The 17,500-nt window shown below is 60.2% G+C and overlaps 1 protein-coding gene across 1 annotated transcript; it reads left to right on the plus strand.

Moving 5' to 3' along the window:
* The first annotated feature begins 274 nt into the window (after positions 1–274).
* Positions 275–17,013, plus strand: TUBGCP2 (tubulin gamma complex component 2). The gene is made up of 17 exons (XM_065894062.1): positions 275–424; positions 1,332–1,460; positions 2,153–2,299; positions 3,177–3,336; positions 6,712–6,919; positions 7,101–7,300; positions 7,552–7,741; positions 8,300–8,445; positions 9,894–10,074; positions 10,460–10,640; positions 12,866–13,038; positions 13,188–13,316; positions 13,589–13,709; positions 14,221–14,364; positions 14,486–14,614; positions 15,288–15,451; positions 16,878–17,013. The coding sequence occupies exons 1-17, from the start codon at positions 275–277 to the stop codon at positions 17,011–17,013; spliced, it is 2,688 nt and encodes an 895-aa protein (XP_065750134.1).
* The last annotated feature ends 487 nt before the right edge of the window (positions 17,014–17,500 follow it).

Consider the following 17,500-nt stretch of genomic DNA (forward strand, 5'->3'; position numbering starts at 1 on the left):
GCTGCCCGCTGAGACAGCGCCCAGTGAGAATGACAGACCCCAGCAGCAGGCGAGGAGGGCGAGTCTCCCCAGGAAGGGGCCCCACATGCTGGTCGGAGCAGGCTGTGGTGGTGTCTTCGTGGGGAACCTTCAGGCCAGGATGGGCTCTGTGACAATTTGGCTTCTCAAAGACCTGACATTGGCCAATTCAATTGCTTTAAAACTTTTTAATTTATAGCCTCTTGATTTATAAATGGCTCTCCTCTTACCTTTAGGAGAACACAGAGCCGAAATCATGAGTGAATTTCGAATTCACCACGACGTCAATGAGCTGCTCAGCCTGCTGCGCGTGCACGGAGGGGACGGGGCCGAGGTCTACATCGACCTGCTGCAGAAGAATAGGACCCCGTATGTCACAACCACTGTGTCTGCACACAGCGCCAAAGTGAGTGCCTGTCCCCGGTGCTGCACTGGGCACAAAGTTCACCTTCCTGACGAGCAGCCACAGCGGTGCCGGTACGCTGGCAGACAACACTGTCAGATGCTTTTCATGGGCCACGTTCTCTGCTCCGCTCTGCTTCCATTGGTTTCTCCCCATCACCCGTTGCACAGATGAGTAAATGAAGGCTCGGGGAGAGTGTTGGACTGGCAACCTGACCTGGGAACCCAGACTCTCAGCCACGCCCTCCCTGCGCCCCATAAGGAGGGAGGCCCAGATGGTCCTGATTTCTGTTCACATCGTGACGCAGATTCTCCTCTGGGTGAAAAAGGAAGCTCCTGGCGTTAGCCACATTGAAATCCCTTCAAAGTGGATTTTTTTAAATTCAAATAATGTAAAATTCAAAGTTACAGGTTTTCAGTAAAAGACAATTTAGAAGTCTATTTTAAAAACACATTATGAGGCTTCATTTATTTTAACAGCCTAACGATGGCGCAAGGATAATTCAGAAAACTTACTGAGCAGAATAGAGAGTTTAGGATACATAGTTATGTCCAATTTATTTTAAGGGGAGCATTTTAATCAGTGAGAAAACGTAGCCCCTGAACGTGTGTGTAATAATGATTCCAGAGGGAAAAGAGTTAAGTGCATGGAAAGAATGCATATACGCTATTAGGAAAAACATAGGTGGTTAGGGTCTGACCTAAGGCTTAGGAAGTATAACATGGAAGAAACCACAGAAGAGAATATGGGTGAGTTTAACAAAGCGTCCTGATGCGTTTTCTTCGTTTTCGTTTAGAGACACGTGACTATTCCATCTGCCTAACTTCACTCTTCTTTTGGGTTTAGTTTTTGCAAGGCTTTTTAAAGTTCCTAGTTATCGTCTCTAAATCATTCTGTCTGTGCTTTTGAGGTTAAAATAGCAGAATTTTCTCGTACTCCTGAGGACTTTCTGAAGAAATATGATGAGTTGAAATCTAAGAACACAAGGAACCTTGACCCCCTGGTGTACCTGCTGTCGAAGCTCACAGAGGACAGGGAGGTGGGTGCCGGGCTCGGGGGCGGCTGTGTGAGGAGGAGAGCCTCTCTGCGTCTGTGGGGATGATGGACGGCTGTCCTGCCTGGTGGCCCCCCGTTAACCGCCCCAGCCTCACACCTGTAGCACTGAGGTGCGCGCCCCCGAACGGAAGCAACGTGGTGGAGATGAGCGCAGCGCTAGCAGCGGCCTCTGGGGCAGAGGGCCTTTGACCTTCGTTGTCCAGGCCGTGCTCTTGTCTGTGCTAAACTGAGCCTGTGTTACCTGTGATACTGAGGGAAGTGCGTGCCATCTGAGGAGCCCCGGCCCAGGGCATCCAGGGCTGGTCGGCGCTTCCTTTCGCATCGCGAGGCCCAGGGTCCGTTCAGCGGGGAAGCATGTGGCCGGGCGCGTGGTGGCCACCGCGCCGGGACAGATAAAGGGGCGTGGTCTCGAGCAGCAAGGGAGGCCGGTCTCATGTGGAGAAAAGGCTGAGCCACTGGGAACAGGGTCTGGGATCCCGACCTGCCGTGATCTGGGGGCGTGGCGTCTCGTGGCGGGCAGCGTCGGGAGAGCAGGCTGCCGCTCCAGGACGAGTGGGGCCCCTGCTCTCAGCCTCCGCGTGGAGGCTGCAGCTGGGGTCCGTGGGGCGGGGCGGCAGTGCCCGGCGGAGGGCCCGAGCGTGAGGCCCGCATGACGCCAGGGCCGTGTGCTTCCAGACCCTGCAGTATTTACAGCAGAACGCCAAGGAGAGAGCGGAGCTCGTGGCCGGCGCCCCCGCCGCAGCCTCCAGGATCTCTGTGCAGGAGCTGGAGGAGCTGAGGAAGCAGCTGGGCAGCGTGGCCACGGGCCCCACGTGGCAGCAGGTACCGTGTGGTGGAGGCGTCTGGGTGTGGACTCTGGCCCGGCAGGGGCCTGGCTCTGGGACACGAGCTCCGGGCCCCGGGTGGGGGGTTCTGACTCCCCTGGGGGTCAGCGCCTGCTGCCCGCCCATTCTGTAGGCTTGGCCAGTGCAAGTCCCGGCTCCCCTCATTGACACTGGGCAGTTGGTTTGAGGTGATACTTTATCTCCCTCACCTGCCGCTTTTCTTGCCTTTGACTTTGTGTCCAGCCCTGGTCTCCTGCCGTCCTTCTGTGTTCCCACCGTCTTGCCTCTGGCTCTCGAGCCACTCAGAGCTGCCTCCTGAGGTCTGAGCTGCAGGCCGGTGTGGGTTGGGCATGTCCTGTGTCCCCACCTCATGTGGTCCTCCCACCACTGCCCCCTCCTCGACGCCCCCTCGCCCCCTGCCAGTGCTCTGAAAGCTGGGCACCCGTGGGGACCACGGCTCCCTGCCCAAGCCAGAGTGGCCATCTCCCTCTGTCCCTCAGCCCCGAGGGGCTCGGGTAGGTGCGCCCCTTATCCGACCAACTCTCACTGGGCCTTCCTTTCACCTGGCAGCTCGGGCCTAGACCTCGTGCCGCTGGGAAAAGCGGTGAGCTGTGCCCGGAGGTCCCGAGAGTGGGCCTGCACTGTGCGAAAGCTCCAGCTTTACCTGTGGGCCCCGTGCAGTCCAGACCCTGATGAGGGGCTGGGCCCCGTCTGCCTTGTCCCCGGCCCCTTGCACTGCGATGGGCTCAGACACGTGTGTTTCCGTCCACACGTGTGCTCAGGGATCTGCTTTTTCATACCGCGGATGTGTCGGTTTTAAGTGTTTGTACTGAAGGCGTATCTTTCTTTTTTGTTTCTAAAAACCTCCCCACCAGTCTTTGGAACTCACGAGAAAGATGCTTCGAGACAAGCAGAACAAAAAAAACTTGGGCCAGCGCCTCCCTGTCTTCCCAGCGTGGGTGTATGAGAGGCCCATGCTGCTCGGGGACTTCCTGACGGGCTCAGGCACGAGCATGGACGCGGCTGTGCCCATCGGTAGGTGACGTGCCGACTTCTGACCGCAGGGGCCTCGCCGCGGCAGGGAGGGCTAAGCCCTGTGGAGACGGCAGGCCGGTGTTGTGCCATCACCCGGGCCCTCTGCTGCCCTTGGCCACGCGGCAAGGAGCAGTGCCCGCCGGACACCGTCCTTCATGTTCCCATCCCCGGTCAGCAGTGGGTGGTGATGTGCCTGTGTCTGGGCTGGCTCTTGCCCGGCTTTCAGGAGCGCCTGTGTCCCGGGGCTCGGGCAGTCCTGGGACGGCAGGATCACCGGGTCGGCCTTCCCAACAGTGAGTCGTGCCACTGCAGATTCTGCTACACGCGTGACACGGCCTTGGCCACACCGGCCTATGTGTGTCACATTCAGACAGACTGTGGGGCATCTGGGGACGTGGGTTTGACCACCGTCTTGCCTTCTGGCTCCCGGGGCACACGGGAAGCAGGGGCAGCAGGGAACACTCGGTGCTCACAGAGAGGCACCCGCAGAGCCCGCCTAGGGAGGGGAGTGTGGCTACGCCTGCTCTGTGGCCATCAGAGGAGCTTGGGCCCCGGGGCCACATCCAAGGGCGAGAAGCAGGGCAGGCGGGGACCCCGGTGCTGCAGGCTTGGGGCCTGGCATTCCCAGGGGCTGGCTGGGCAGGCAGATGAGACGCCTCGGGCTCCCCTGCACATGCGGCAGAATCTGGAGGACTTTGGCAGCAGAACCGCTGAGCAAGTCTGTTCCCCGCGGTCGTGGCGTCTCCGTGTTGCGCGTGCAGGCTTGGACCAGTTAGAAGCCACGGAGGCTCCAGGCCCGCAAGAGGCGCCTTCGGGGGAGACTTGGCCAGAGCGGAGGCGGCCAGGCGCTGGCTCTCCAGGGCAGGACGCGCTTATGGTGTTGGACGTGCAAGGTTTCCCGTGTAGGTTTCCTGTGTGGCTGCTCGCACACAGCGGCCACAGCGGGCGGGCCTCGCATGGGGGTGGCTCCGAGGCTGCCTTGAGTGACACCATTCCCGGGGAGAACTCTGTACGGATGGGCAGCCTGGCCCATGTCCCTTCTGCAGCCGCACCCCGTGGGCTCCGGAGGCGGGATTGACGCCCATCCCGCAGGCCTCTTGTCACCCTACTGCCCTCTGTCACCCCCTGGCCCAGCGCCTCAGGCCCTGATGCAGCCTCCACGGCCCCCTGGCCCCGTCTATGCTCAGGTGCCTGTGGTCAGCGTGGTCGTCCTCGGCCCTGCCTTGGCCTCCCCCTGGCAGAGCCTCACCCAGGAGGGACTTGCCTCCTCAGGTGACGTGCAGCGGCCCTGTGGGACACCCCCACCACCCGTGCGGTGTCCCGCCGTCTGAGTCCCTGTTGAGGCAGGTCCCCCCCAACCCACTTGCCCGCCACCCACCCATCGCTGGGCTGACCCTCCTCGCGCCGGCCTGCAGCTCCGTGTGCCCGCCTGGGCCAGCCCGTCCACGGCCACACGGCGTGGCGCCTCTCGCCCTCACGGGTCCTGCCCTGACCCAGGGCCTTGTCCCCAAGGTCACGAGCGCGGGCGTCTTCTAACCGCACGTGCAGCTCCCGTGCAGCAGCCTCTGATGGGGCCCCGAGCCTCGGGCTCAGGTCTTGCGGATGCAGTCGCTTTTCTGGACGTTTGGGCAGCACAGGTGCTGTCCTGCGCCACAGACCCCCGGCCCCCAGGGACCCCTCCCCCCACCTCGTCTCGCATCCTCGGGCCGTGCTCCTGGCTCTCGCCAAATGTCCCCTTCCCGGGTGACCACATCAGTTTGAAGGAATCCAGCGTCCCCAGTGTGACCCCAACTCTGTCCCTGGCGCCGCTCTCCTGAAGTCCGGGAGAATCTGTGTGCTGAGCGTGTCCACAACGGGCTCCGACCTTCCCCAGCATCTCTTCCTCACCGTGTGGTGTTTGCGTCCCTCCCGCTGTGCCAGCCTGGCCCCAGCCCCACCTCCACCTGCCCTTTCAGCCCGAGGGCATTTGTCCATTCCCAACAGCTGGGGTCTCAGCACGTCCCACAGAACTTTCTGTCTCGTCCAGTGCAGGTACCGGCCACATGCAGCTGGTGGGCATTGGATGGCTGGCGTGGCTGAGAATTGGATTTTTGGTTTTCTTTAACTTGACCTTGGTGGCCAGTGGCCCTACACAAGGGTGCAGACCTGAGCCCTGCCCTGCCCGGCCCCAGTGCTCGTCTCCGTCGTCCCAGAGCCGGCTTCGCGTGTCCGGCCTGTGCCCTGCACCCCAGTGAGTTGCGGAGACCCTGGCGGCTCGTGCAGCCTCCCATCCCAGCCTCTGCACTGTGTCCCTCAGAGCTAGGCCTCAAGCTGGCCGTGCCTCCCGAAGGTCCTGTACATAGTCTCTTGGTCTGCCTCACAATAACGCAGCCTGCGACACTCTGCTCTACACGCTGGCGGGGAGAGGGGTTGGGGCCCGGGTGGCGTCTGCCCCGGGGCCTGCAGCCCGAGAGCCTCAGCTGGGCCTTGGCCAGGGAGATGCCAAGGTTGGCGGTAAGCAGGGCGGAGGTCAGCAGCCCTGCACTTGGGGGTCAGGCAGCCGGACCTGCCTCCCTCAGGGGTCCTGAGGTCGTAGTCGGACCTGCCAGAGCCGTGGAGGAAAACCACCTGAAGTTCAGGGGCGGCTCTGAGTCCAGAGTGATCCGTGTGCCTGGACAGGGGGCCACTGGCTCAGACCCATCCTGCTTCCACCGGCAGGTGTGCGCCCGTGGATGTGCAAGGCCAGCAGGGCTTCTGTAAGCGTGGGCGTGTGGTGCGCCCCATCCCAAGCTGCCAGGCCCTGGTTCTGGGTGCCCTGGGGCTGACACAGGAGCCCACAGGGCGCCAGTGGTCTCTTGGACGCCTCTCTCCTGGTTCTGCCTCTGGCCCAGCAGTGTCGGGAGGGTGCCGAGGGCCATCTGGGCTGAGAACTAAGAGGTGGGGAGCCGCTGGGGCTGTGAGGCATTTGGGGGGCAGCCCTGGTCCGTGGCCTGTGACTGTCCTGAGTCCATTGGGGTCAAAGGGAACCATCTTTCACTGTGAGAGAGAAATCATCAGCGTTTTAGAGCTTCAGAGGAAACCGTTTTCTCCCTGAGTGACGCAGGCTCACCCGGCTGTAGTGAGTGTCACGAGCGCGACACGTGTCAGAAGCTCTGTCGTTCCCGATTTCATCCTTTTGAGTGCACGCGGGTTATTTCCGTGTGGAGGGTTTTACTTGCTTTAAGGCTCCAATAGGCCGGTCCAGGCTGTGTAATCTCAGCCTGTGGTGCCCCGACGGGATCAGTTAAGCCGAGGGATCACCTTGGCTTTCAGGTCCACCAGCGCTGGAGGGAGTCACCCAGGGGCAGCGGAGGGGGGTCTGGGGGAGGCGAGGCCAGCTGGCGTCTGTGCCCACAGGCACACTGCCCCTGGCCGCCCAGGAGGCGGCCGTCGTGGAGGACCTGCTGTACGTGCTGGTGGGTGTGGACGGCAGGTACGTCACCGCCCAGCCCCTCACGGGGAGGCAGAGCCGCACCTTCCTCGTGGACCCCAGCCTGGACCTGTCCATCCGGGAGCTGGTGAGCAGGGTCCTCCCGGCAGCCTCCAGCTACTCCACTGTGACCAGGTAGGCACCCAGCAAAGCGCACTCAGCCCCTTGCGGGGACAGTTGCAGCCTCACTCCTGGGCCTGGAAGAGGGAGGGAGGCGTTGCCCACGGTGCCCTCTGGGGTTGGGGAAGAGGCTCCGACCGCCCCTTCTGAGACACAGCTCTCACCCACCCGGTGCTCAGGGCTGCTTTCCTTGCAGGTTCGTCGAGGAAAAGTCCTCCTTCGAGTACGGGCAGGTGAACCACGCCTTGGCGGCCGCCATGAGAACACTGGTAAAAGAGTACCTGATCCTGGTCACGCAGCTGGAGCAGCTGCAGAGGCAGGGCCTCCTGTCCCTGCAGAAGCTCTGGTTCCACATCCAGCCGGCCATGCGTACCGTGGACATCCTGGCTTCCCTGGGTGCGCGGGCCTGGTGGGAGGGACACCCTGGGCCAGGGCACTCATCCTCCGATTCTTACTTTTGCGAGGCGAAAGCCACGCAGCTTTGTGTTTTATTAGTTTGCGGGAGGAAGACTCCGGGAGCTTCCAAAAACCACAGCTTTATAGTTGGAGTTTATCCCAAAAGGAAGGCCTGTCCCCTGAGGAGGGGCTGTAGCCCGTGGTGGCCCAGTGGCCCTCTCAGCACTGAGCGCTGTCCTCTCCCCTGGCAGCCACCTCGGTGGACAAAGGCGAGTGTGTCGGGGGGTCAACCCTGAGCCTCCTGCACGACCGGAGCTTCAGCTACACGGGCGACAGCCAGGCACAGGAGCTGTGTCTGTACCTCACCACGGCCGCCAGTGTGCCCTACTTCGAGATCCTGGAGAAGTGGATCTACAGGGGCATCATCGACGACCCATACAGGTAGGGGCTGCGGAGGCAGCGGGGTGAGGTGGGGGCCTGCGGGCCCTTCTCAGCTGACGCCACGCTCAGTGCACAACGTGAAGCGCGTCAGCTCACGGAGAGTTCTATGCTGACGTGTATCTGTTGTACACGTCGGAACATTAAAAAAATGAACCTGTTGTCTAGACATAATTTACTAACGACCCAGGTGACAAAATCTAGCATGAGGGCCTGGCAAGGAAGCCTTCCCACGGTAAGCGTAGGTGGCGTCAGGGTGTCTGGCTCTGCTGGTGACAGGAACATGGGCCCCGATGGGAGTGTCGTCTTCTTGCCCGCGTTCGAGATGGAAGAACACGCGAGGTTCCCGTGGGGGGGGCGGGAGGAGTAAAGTGGAGTCAGCGTCCTGTCAGCTCTGCAGACCTCAGTCCCCTCTGCGCCCAGTAATGAGCACCTCACCCCATGGGCGTCGGCGGCTGAGAATGAAGGGCGGCGAGGCTGTCCATGGCCCCCGTGGACTCCCGTTGTTTGTGGCGGCCTGTGTGGTGAGCTCTGCCCGTCACCGGCGCCCATGCCTTTCAGCGAGTTCATGGTGGAGGAGCGAGAGCTGCGAAAGGAGAAGATCCAGGAGGACTACAACGACAGGTACTGGGAGCAGCGCTACACCGTGGTGCAGCGGCAGATCCCGTCCTTCCTGCAGAAGATGGCGGGCAAGGTGCTCAGCACAGGTGACCGTGGGGGCGGGGCCTGGCGGGCCGTCTCATGTCCCCACCTGCCCAGGTTAGGCGCCCGCAGTGCCGGCGGCGCCCGGTGGACTCACTCTGTCCCCCACCCCTGAGCTGGACTTGCCGTCCTTTTGTGATTCTTAAAGCTCTGTGGCCACTGAAAGGAAGACTGTTTTCTGCTCCCAGCGCTTCTGACCGCAGGTGTGCGGGTTTCTGTACAACAGCCAGTTCTCTGCTCCCCTTGGACACCAGCTGGGTGACCCCCCCATTTAACTCAGTTCTGGCACTACGTGCCAGGGTCAGTGCAGGCCCCACAGGGTCAGGGCTCCATCCCTCGAGGCCGCCCCCACCAGACGCCGGTCACAAGTGTCGGGTCCCCAGGCCACTGCACTCCATGCAGTGTGGCCATGAATCGGGTTCCCACGACCCCCTCCTCAGGTTCGATGTTTGCCATGAGAGCTCCCAGACTCAGGAAAACGCTTGACTTAGCTAGATCGCTGGTCTGTTACAGAGGATGTTGTAAAGGATGCAGATGAGCAGCCCGATGAGGGGGTCCATGGGGCAGGTGTGGAAGGGTCCCGAGCACGGGAGAGTCTGTCCCTGTGGAGCTGGGTTGTGCCGGGCACCACCCTCCTGGCAGATGGACACGTTCACCAGCCCAGAAGCTCTCCAAACGCCTTCCTGCAGGGTTTCCCTGCAGGTTCCGGAACAGGGCACGGCTGATCGGCTAGCGGGCTGTTGGGAATTAACTCAGCCTCCAGCCCCTCCCCCACCCCAAGATGTCAGTATGGGGCTGAGGGTTTCACTCTCCCATCACGTGGTTGGTTCCTCCGGCCGCCAGCCCCCGTCCTGAAGCTCTGTAGGGATGGCCAGGAGTCACCTTGCGAGTGTAAACTCAGGTGTGGGTGAAAGGGGCTTGTGAACCACAAAATCCGAAGGGTTGTAGGAGCTCAGTGCCAGGAACCAAGAACAAAGACCAGAGGTATGTGTCTTATTTCTCAGTATCACAGGCTAGCATAGGAAAAGCAGTAAAGGACTCGTGCCCCGCTGGGCTTGCAGGGTTTTTAGTCATCTCCTTGCGGTCAGGAACGTGACTGAGAGACACATGTGGGATGAGTTACCTGGAGACACGCTCCAGCCAGGGCCTCACACTTTGGTTCTGAGATCGGGGCTGGGAGGTGGTGTAGCGTCTGGTTCCCGTGAGGCTCTCTGAGGTTATTCCTGTGCCTTTGATGAGGCAAGTGCAGGTATGAAGCCACAGGAGATTGCAGCCCTTTGTGGCGACAGCTGTGCTGCTCTGCTCTGGCCGAGGGGTTAGGGACTGTGATCAGCTGGTTGGTTCTCTTGCCTGCCTCTGGCCGGCACTGGGGCTGCGATGTCTGGGGTTCAGGCCTGTGAGTTATCACGTATACAGCAAGCATGGTAATCTGACTGTTTCCATCCCTTTCCAGGAAAATATCTGAATGTGGTCAGAGAGTGTGGCCGTGACGTCACCTGCCCTGTGGCCAAAGAGGTCATCTACACGCTGAAGGAGCGCGCGTACGTGGAGCAGATCGAGAAGGCCTTCAGCTACGCCAGCAAGGTGCTGCTGGACTTCCTCACGGAGGAGAAGGAGCTCGTGGCCCGCCTGAGGTGCGCCCGCCCCCAGGGGCCGACAGAGGGCCGTGTGTGCCCACATCCCCTCGTCTGCGGTGGCACAGCTCCCTCCTTGCGGCCGCCAGCCCCCGCCTTGGCCCCCTGCCCTCCCAGGGACCTGTCTGCGGTCCCCAGTGCCTTTCTGGCAGCATGTCCTGCACAGTGCTGTGACCCCGCTGTTCATTTCAGCACATTTGGAGTTGACCCCTGCTCCCCCCATAAATGTATTTCTTGGCGTGGGCACCCGTGGACTCGGGGCACCTGTGGGCATGGGAACCTCCTCCCAGTCTCCGCCCAGCTCCCCCCATCACCCCTCGTAGGGAGCACTCTGCGGGTCTGGGCCATCCTCGTGTCCACGGCCTCTCACCTCTCCTGCCCGCAGGTCCATCAAGCGCTACTTCCTGATGGACCAGGGCGACTTTTTCGTGCACTTCATGGACCTCACGGAGGAGGAGCTGAAGAAGCCGGTGGACGACATCACGCCCACCCGTCTGGAGGCACTGCTGGAGCTGGCCCTGCGCATGAGCACTGCCAACACCGACCCCTTCAAAGACGACCTCAAGGTGAGCAGGCACCCCCCAGGGACCTTGGAGAGAGAAACAGCAGAAGCCAGCCCTTGAGGAGTGCTTTTCCTGCCTCGGTTGAAATGCTCACAGGCTTTTCCTTGGCTCTGTTAGGGACACGTCTCGGGGTCGTGGTATGTGAGCCTCTCCATGGGCTGCTGAACTGGGGGGTCGGGGTCTCTGGGGGACTCTGCATCCGTGTCTGGCGGGGATGTTGGCTTTAGTCTTCTGTAGCATCTCTGGCCTCGTAGACTGATCTGGAAGGGTTCCCTCTTCCGGATTTCTGGAAGAGTTTCGAGAGGGTTGGTGTCAGCTCTTCCTGGAGTGTTTGGTAGAATTCACCAGTGAAGCTTTCTTTGTTGTGAAGGTTTCGTTGTTTTTTCCGTCTCCTCTCCGGTTACAGGTCTGTTCCAATTTTCAGTTTCTTCTTGAGTCAGTTTTGGTAGTTTGTGTGTGCTTAGGAATTTGTGTAGGAATTAGTTCTCGTAATCCTGTTTATTTCTGTAAGGTTGACGATAATGTCCCCACTTCCATTTCTGATTTTAGTAATATGAGTCTTCTCTCTTTTTTTTAGTCAAACGTAAGTAAAAGCTTATCAAGTTTGCTGATCTTTCAGAGAGCTAACTTGGTTTCATCCATTTTCTCTGTTGTTTCTCTGTTCTGTGTTTTGTTTATTTCTTCTCTAATCTTCGTTATCTTCCTCTTTCTGCTGACTTCGGGTTTAGTTTTCTGTTTTTCTAGTTTCTTAAGTTGTAAAGTTAGGTTGTTGACTTGAGATTGTTCTTTTTTTTTTGCGGTGCGCGGGCCTCCCACCGCTGCGGCCTCTCTCGTTGCGGAGCACAGGCTTCGGACGCGCAGGCTCAGCGGCCATGGCTCACGGGCCCAGCCGCTCCGCAGCATGTGGGATCTTCCCAGACCGGGGCACGAAGCCGTGTCCCCTGCCTCGGCAGGCGGACTCTCAACCACTGCGCCACCAGGGAAGCCCTAGATTGTTCTTTTTTAACGTGGGCATTTGCTGCTGTGAGTTTCTCTCTGAGCTCTGCTTTTACTGCATCCCATCAGTTTTGGTTATAGTGTTTTCATTTCCCTTCGTATCAAGATGTTTTTGAATTTCTTTTGTGATTCTTCCTTGACCCATTTGTTTTTAAGAGCATATTTTATTTTCACTATTTGTGAATATTCTCATTTTATCCTATTACTGATGTCTAACTTCATCCTGTTGTAATCGGAGGGCATGTCATGATATCAGTTTTGTTAACCTTACTAAGTCTTGCTTTGTGGCCTCACATATGGTCTGTCCTGGGGAGTGTTCTGTGTGCACTAGCTGTTTGGGGCCGTGTCCCATTGGGGGCAGTCAGCTCACTGTACTCACGTCCTGTCTCTGACCTGCCTGGTGGTCTCTGTTGTTGACAGCAGGGTGTCAGGCCTCCCACTGTCATCGTAGACCCTTCTCAGTTCTGGCAGCTCGCACTTCATGTGTTTTGGGGTCTCTTGTGAGGTATAGGAGTGTTCTTGTAGGATAAGATCCGGGAAGTCAGATTCTTGGGTCAAAGCACACGGCCAGCGCTCCACTAGACTGACATCTCTGATGCTCAGTCCCCGGGCCTGGGCTGCCCACTGAGTAGGCCGCGGCCCTGGTGGGAGGGAGCACGGCCATTCAGGGTCCACTTCTGCAGCAGGTGACGTGAGTTCTCATCTGTGGATTCCTGTTCATTCCTTCATCCTTCCTTGTTTGTCTTTCATTGTGGTTCTGTCATTCTCTATCCTCCCAGTCTCTTATCAGTTTACAGGAATTGTCCCACGTCTCTGGCACATAGGTGGCACCGTGTAAGGGTGTGAATGAGGCAGTGTGCGGACTGCATTCCCTGCCCAGAACCGCTGTGCCGTCTTCACCATGTGCTCCCTCCGCCTGGCCTGTGCAGGTGGTGGAGAAGGGCTGAGTCTCGCGGGATTCTGGGTTTCTCACTTGCCCTTGTTTCTCCTTGATACCATCAGGGATGTTTTTAAAGTAATTTCTCTGTACCCTTCTTTTTCTGTTTTGACTGAAAGCAGTTTTGTTTTTTAATTAAGGTGTATCAGTAGATGTTTGGTGTTTTAAGCCAGCCTCCCAGACTTAGAATCCATGTCTGGAGGAGATTCCTCGGCCCTGGACTCGCTTTTCCATTTTGTGATGTAGGGGCGGGGTGGGGTTGGGACCTGATGCTTTTGTGTTTCTCTTTCCCCAGATCGACCTGATGCCTCACGACCTCATCACCCAGCTTCTGCGTGTCCTCGCCATCGAGACCAAGCAGGAAAAGGCGATGGTCCACGCTGACCCCACCGAACTCACGCTGAGCGGCCTGGAGGCCTTCTCCTTCGACTACGTGGTGAAGTGGCCCCTGTCTCTGATCATTAACAGGTAAGCATCAGGCTCTCACGCCTGCTTAGGCCCCTGGGGGTTACTGGCTGCTCAGGTCACGCTCCGCCCCGTGAGCCTCGCCTTTGACGTCTGGTGCCGGCAACAACCCCCAGGCGTCCGTCGGAATGCGCTTTGTTCCTTCTTTGCAGGAAAGCCCTGACCCGCTATCAGATGCTCTTCAGACACATGTTCTACTGCAAGCACGTGGAACGGCAGCTCTGCAACGTTTGGATCAGCAACAAGACTGCCAAGCAGTACTCCCTGCACTCGGCCAAGTGGTACGTCCTCCGGGGCTCCCGTGGAGCAGGGTGGTTCCTCTCCACACCCCGAAAACGGAGACCCAGGAGCTGGCCTGTGCAGCCTCCACGTCTCTGACGTTCCATGCTACCGTTAGACTGTGGGATGGTGGGGCGTGTCTGAGCCAGAGCCCTTCGTGGACCTCCGGCTCCTCCAGGGTTGGGAGCACCTGCAGGCCCAGGGTTGCTCGGCACTTCGTGAGTGCTGGGGGCCCGCGGGCGCCCTGTGTGTCTGACGCCTTCGCCTGGCGCAGGTTCGCGGGCGCTTTCACCCTGCGGCAGCGGATGCTCAACTTCGTCCAGAACATCCAGTACTACATGATGTTTGAGGTGCTGGAGCCGACCTGGCACGTCCTGGAGAAGAGCCTGAGATCTGTGAGTTTAGCCCAGCTGGTCACGACGCCTGGTCAGAGGTCAGGGAGGCGGAGGTGGGGCACGGACCCGACAGCTCCCCCGACGGCTCCCCCGACGCCGCCAGAGCCGTGTTAGCAGTGGAGGGCAGGGCACGCAGGACGGCGTGGCCCAGGCTCAGGCTGCCAGAAGAGTGTGCAGTTCCCTCGGAGCCTCGGCTCTGGGTCAGCTTCCCATCCAGGCCCATCCCAGGGCCCCTGGGGGCCGTCAGCCAAAAAGTTCATGTCACCAAACTCCAGGAGCAGAAAGTGCAAGGGGGCAGTGTTTCCTCCTTGTTTTCTGTCTTTAAAAACGAAAACCTTGGACCTTTTGGGGCACATTCAGTGTGTCCTTTTAGCGATATTTTGAAGTTTTCCCCCAAAAGACCACAGGATGGTTTAAAACATGGAAACAACACAGACCGTACAAAGCAGCCCAGTCAGGGCCTCGGTGCGGTCGTCTCAGCAAAGCGGCTCTGACAGTGTCTCCCGCCCAGGCCTCCAACATCGATGATGTGCTGGGACACCACACCAGCTTCCTGGACAGCTGCCTGAAGGACTGCATGCTGACCAACCCCGAACTGCTGCGTGTCTTCTCCAAGCTCATGTCCGTGTGCGTCATGTTCACCAACTGCATGCAGGTTCGCCCCCCGGACTCTGGGCGGCGGGAGCCAGTCCTGCAGACCGTCCCAGCCACGCGGGGGCCGCGCTTCCTCGAGTGGGCTGCTCGTGGCTGATGTGCATTTCCTCCCGACCCCCCAGAGATTCACGCAGAGCATGAAACTGGATAGCGAGCTGGGCCACCTGACACTGGAGCACGGCACGATGCGGGGGCCGCCCACGGAGGCCGAGCGGGCCGAGGAGCGTGCCCGCAAGGAGCTTGCCCGCAAGGTGGGTGGGTGGCCAAGCGGGCGTCCCCGAGGCCCTCCTTTGTCCCGCTGGGATTTGACACAGCATTAGGGTCACAGCACTCAGAAACCACACCTGCTACAGCCCGCCATTCCTGTCTTCCCTTTGGTTGATAAAAAGGCTCTTAAATGTATGTTCCAAATACAAGCCGTGGAGAATCTCCCTTCCCGACTTCCCACAGTGAGGCTGCGTCGTTCAGTGGGTGTGTGGTAAGGCCGAGCCATGGGGATACCCCGCAGGGGCCTGCGGTCACTGCGATTAAAGTCTGTCCGTAACCGGAAGGGCTGTGGTTCGGCGGGTGCAGGTGTGTGTCCTGTAGGGTGGGGTGCGGCGGGGCAGGGTGAGCCCGGGCAGGCACTCCCAGGTTCCCCACTTGCTGAGCGGCGGTCAGGAGAAAACAGTGTCAGCTGGAAGATCTGAGCCACACGCGGAAACCCTGAGGTTCACGTCCTTCCTGGCTCCGTGTGGTGGGGCCGCAGGGCCGGCTGCCTGGAGCGTCTCTAGGTCCTGCCGTCTCAGGGGTTTTCACAGTGCCTAACGTTTTACCTTTCTTCACGTGAAGAATTGCCGAGACACATTTTTCTATTTAAAAAAGAAGAGAGAAGGGGGTTGAGCCGCTGGCGGGCAGCCGAGTCACTGCAGCCATGTCTTGCAGTGCCTGGCCGAGCACGTGGACGCTCCGCAGCTGGCCTCCAGCTTCGAGGCCACCATCAGTAAGTTCGATAAGAATTTCTCAGCCCACCTGCTCGACCTCCTGGCCCGGCTGAGCATCTACAGCACCAGCGACTGTGAGCATGGCATGGCCAGCGTCATCTCCAGGTGGGTGCACCGGCCCCCGCCAGCGCCCTGCCCCACCACGCCCTCCCGCCGGCCCACGCGCCCTCCCGCCACTCGGTGCAGGTGTGACCGAGGCCGAGGCTCCCTGGGCCTCCGTGTGCCGCCGCTGGCCGCTTGCTGGAGGAGTGGCATCTGGGCGTTCACGCGTGCGGGTGTTCGTGTGCGTGCTCCCCTGCGTGCACGTGTTGACTGGTATACGTCAGGCCGCCCCATCAGCCCTCTCCGCGTTTCTCTGTGTTCCGAGGGCCAGGCCTGGGTCAGCTGCACTGGCCGCTGTGCCCCAAGCCGGGACCCAGGACAGCCGCGGGCAGTCACACTGTCTCCAGTGAGCAGTGAGGAGGCGCTGCCTTCCTGCTGGCGGCCGGTCAGGAGACCCCGGGGAACGCACGGAAGGTCAGGGCCGCGCTCGCCCGGCCTGCCGCGCCTCGAGGGCCACGTTGGTGTCCCCCTGGGGTCCACCTCCCATGACCCCGGGAGCGGCGAGCGTACAGGGCTGACGCGAGCAGGAGTCCGCGGAATCTGGGGGGCCGTGGGGAGGACCGTGCAGCGGCGAGGACGGGCGCGCGGGGCCCGAGGGCCGGTCGGTGGGGACTGCGGACCTGGGGCTGGTGGTTTCCTGCTCCTCAGAGGGGGCGTGGCGGGCCTGCTCCCTTTGGGGGCGGGTTCAGGTGAGGAGGGGGCTGTCCCTGCCCTGAGAAGCCTCCTGTTGGGTAGCCTCAGGCTCAGCCAAACGTTGGGCTGCCCTGTTCCGCCCACAGGCATTCCGATGTCCTGGGCTCCGGGGTTCGGAGAGCCCCAATGTCCAGGGGCTGGAGACGTTTGTCTCACTTCACCCGTGTCTTTTTTTTTTTGTGTGGCTGCGTTGGGTCCTCGTTGCTGCGTGCGGGCTTTTTCTAGTTGCGGCGAGCAGGGGCTACTCTTCATTGCGGTGCGCGGGCTTCTCATCGCGGTGGCTTCACTTGTTGTGGAGCAGGGGCTCTAGGCGCGCGGGCTTCAGTAGTTGTAGCACACAGGCTTCAGTAGTTGTGGCTCACGGGCTCTAGAGCGCAGGCTCAGTAGTTGTGGTGCACGGGCTCAGTAGTTGTGGCTCGCGGGCTCTAGAGCACAGGCTCAGTAGTTGCGGCACACGGGCTTAGTTGCTCTGTGGCATGTGGGATCTTCCCAGGCCAGGGCTCAAACCCATGTCCCCTGCATTGGCAGGCGGATTCTTAACCACGGTGCCACCAGGGAAGCCCTCACCTGTGTCTTTAAGCTTTATTCTCAGTATCGCCTGGGGTCTGTATGTGTGTCCGAGTGCGCGTGTGCTAGAGACTTGAGTGCCTCCCATGCCCTTCACCGTGGGGTGGTAAGGGGATCGCCAGTGTGGCCACGGAGGCATCTGCAGGGACCCTGCCCACTTCCCCCGCAGGCTCGACTTCAACGGCTTCTACACAGAGCGGCTGGAGCGCCTGTCTGCAGAGAGGAGCCAGAAGGCGGCCCCCCCAGTGCCCAACCCGCGGGGGCCCCCAGCTCCAGCGCCCAGGGTCGCTGTCACTGCGCAGTGAGGCCAGCCGCTCCTGCCACAGCTGAAGCCTCAGGTGGATGAGTTCAGAGGTTTCTTACCACGTTTCCAGAACGCTTGTGCTGTGTGTGTCCTGTTTAAACATAAAGTTGAATTGTCTGCGCTCAGCTCCTCTCATTTCTTGGGGCTCGTGCACTCAGACCAGAGAGGGTCTGCTTGTCTGCGCGCTTTCCTGAAGCAAGCAGAGTCCCTTTAAAGAGTTTTTTGGTTTCAAGTCAGACAAAGTGAGAACACATGGCCTCTGAACAACATCAGGACAGTCACCAAGGTGCCAGGTGGGGGCGAGGTCTGGGCCTGATGTCCACACCTGTCCCTGTGAAGTGGGGCAGGGCTCCCTGGGGTCAGCAGGAACCCCTCACACTGCAGGCAGGGGATTGCTCCAGGCAGCAGGGGGCAGCACAGCCCCTTGTCCGGAAGCTGGAGCAGCTTGGGGGGGTGAGTCACCGACACGCCCACTGAGGATGGAAGAG

This window comes from Phocoena phocoena, chromosome 16 (genome assembly GCF_963924675.1).
Source record: "Phocoena phocoena chromosome 16, mPhoPho1.1, whole genome shotgun sequence".
NCBI lineage: Eukaryota > Metazoa > Chordata > Mammalia > Artiodactyla > Phocoenidae > Phocoena > Phocoena phocoena.

What these genes read in the sequence shown, in the direction of transcription:
- TUBGCP2 (XM_065894062.1), top strand. Translation starts at nt 275, where the DNA reads ATGAGTGAATTTCGAATTCACCACGACGTCAATGAGCTGCTCAGCCTG. An exon ending in GGGCAAGGTGCTCAGCACAG is followed by an intron (nt 8,446 to 9,893) that starts GTGACCGTGGGG and finishes ATCCCTTTCCAG; the next exon opens with GAAAATATCTGAATGTGGTC. An exon ending in TGGAGAAGAGCCTGAGATCT is followed by an intron (nt 13,710 to 14,220) that starts GTGAGTTTAGCC and finishes TCTCCCGCCCAG; the next exon opens with GCCTCCAACATCGATGATGT.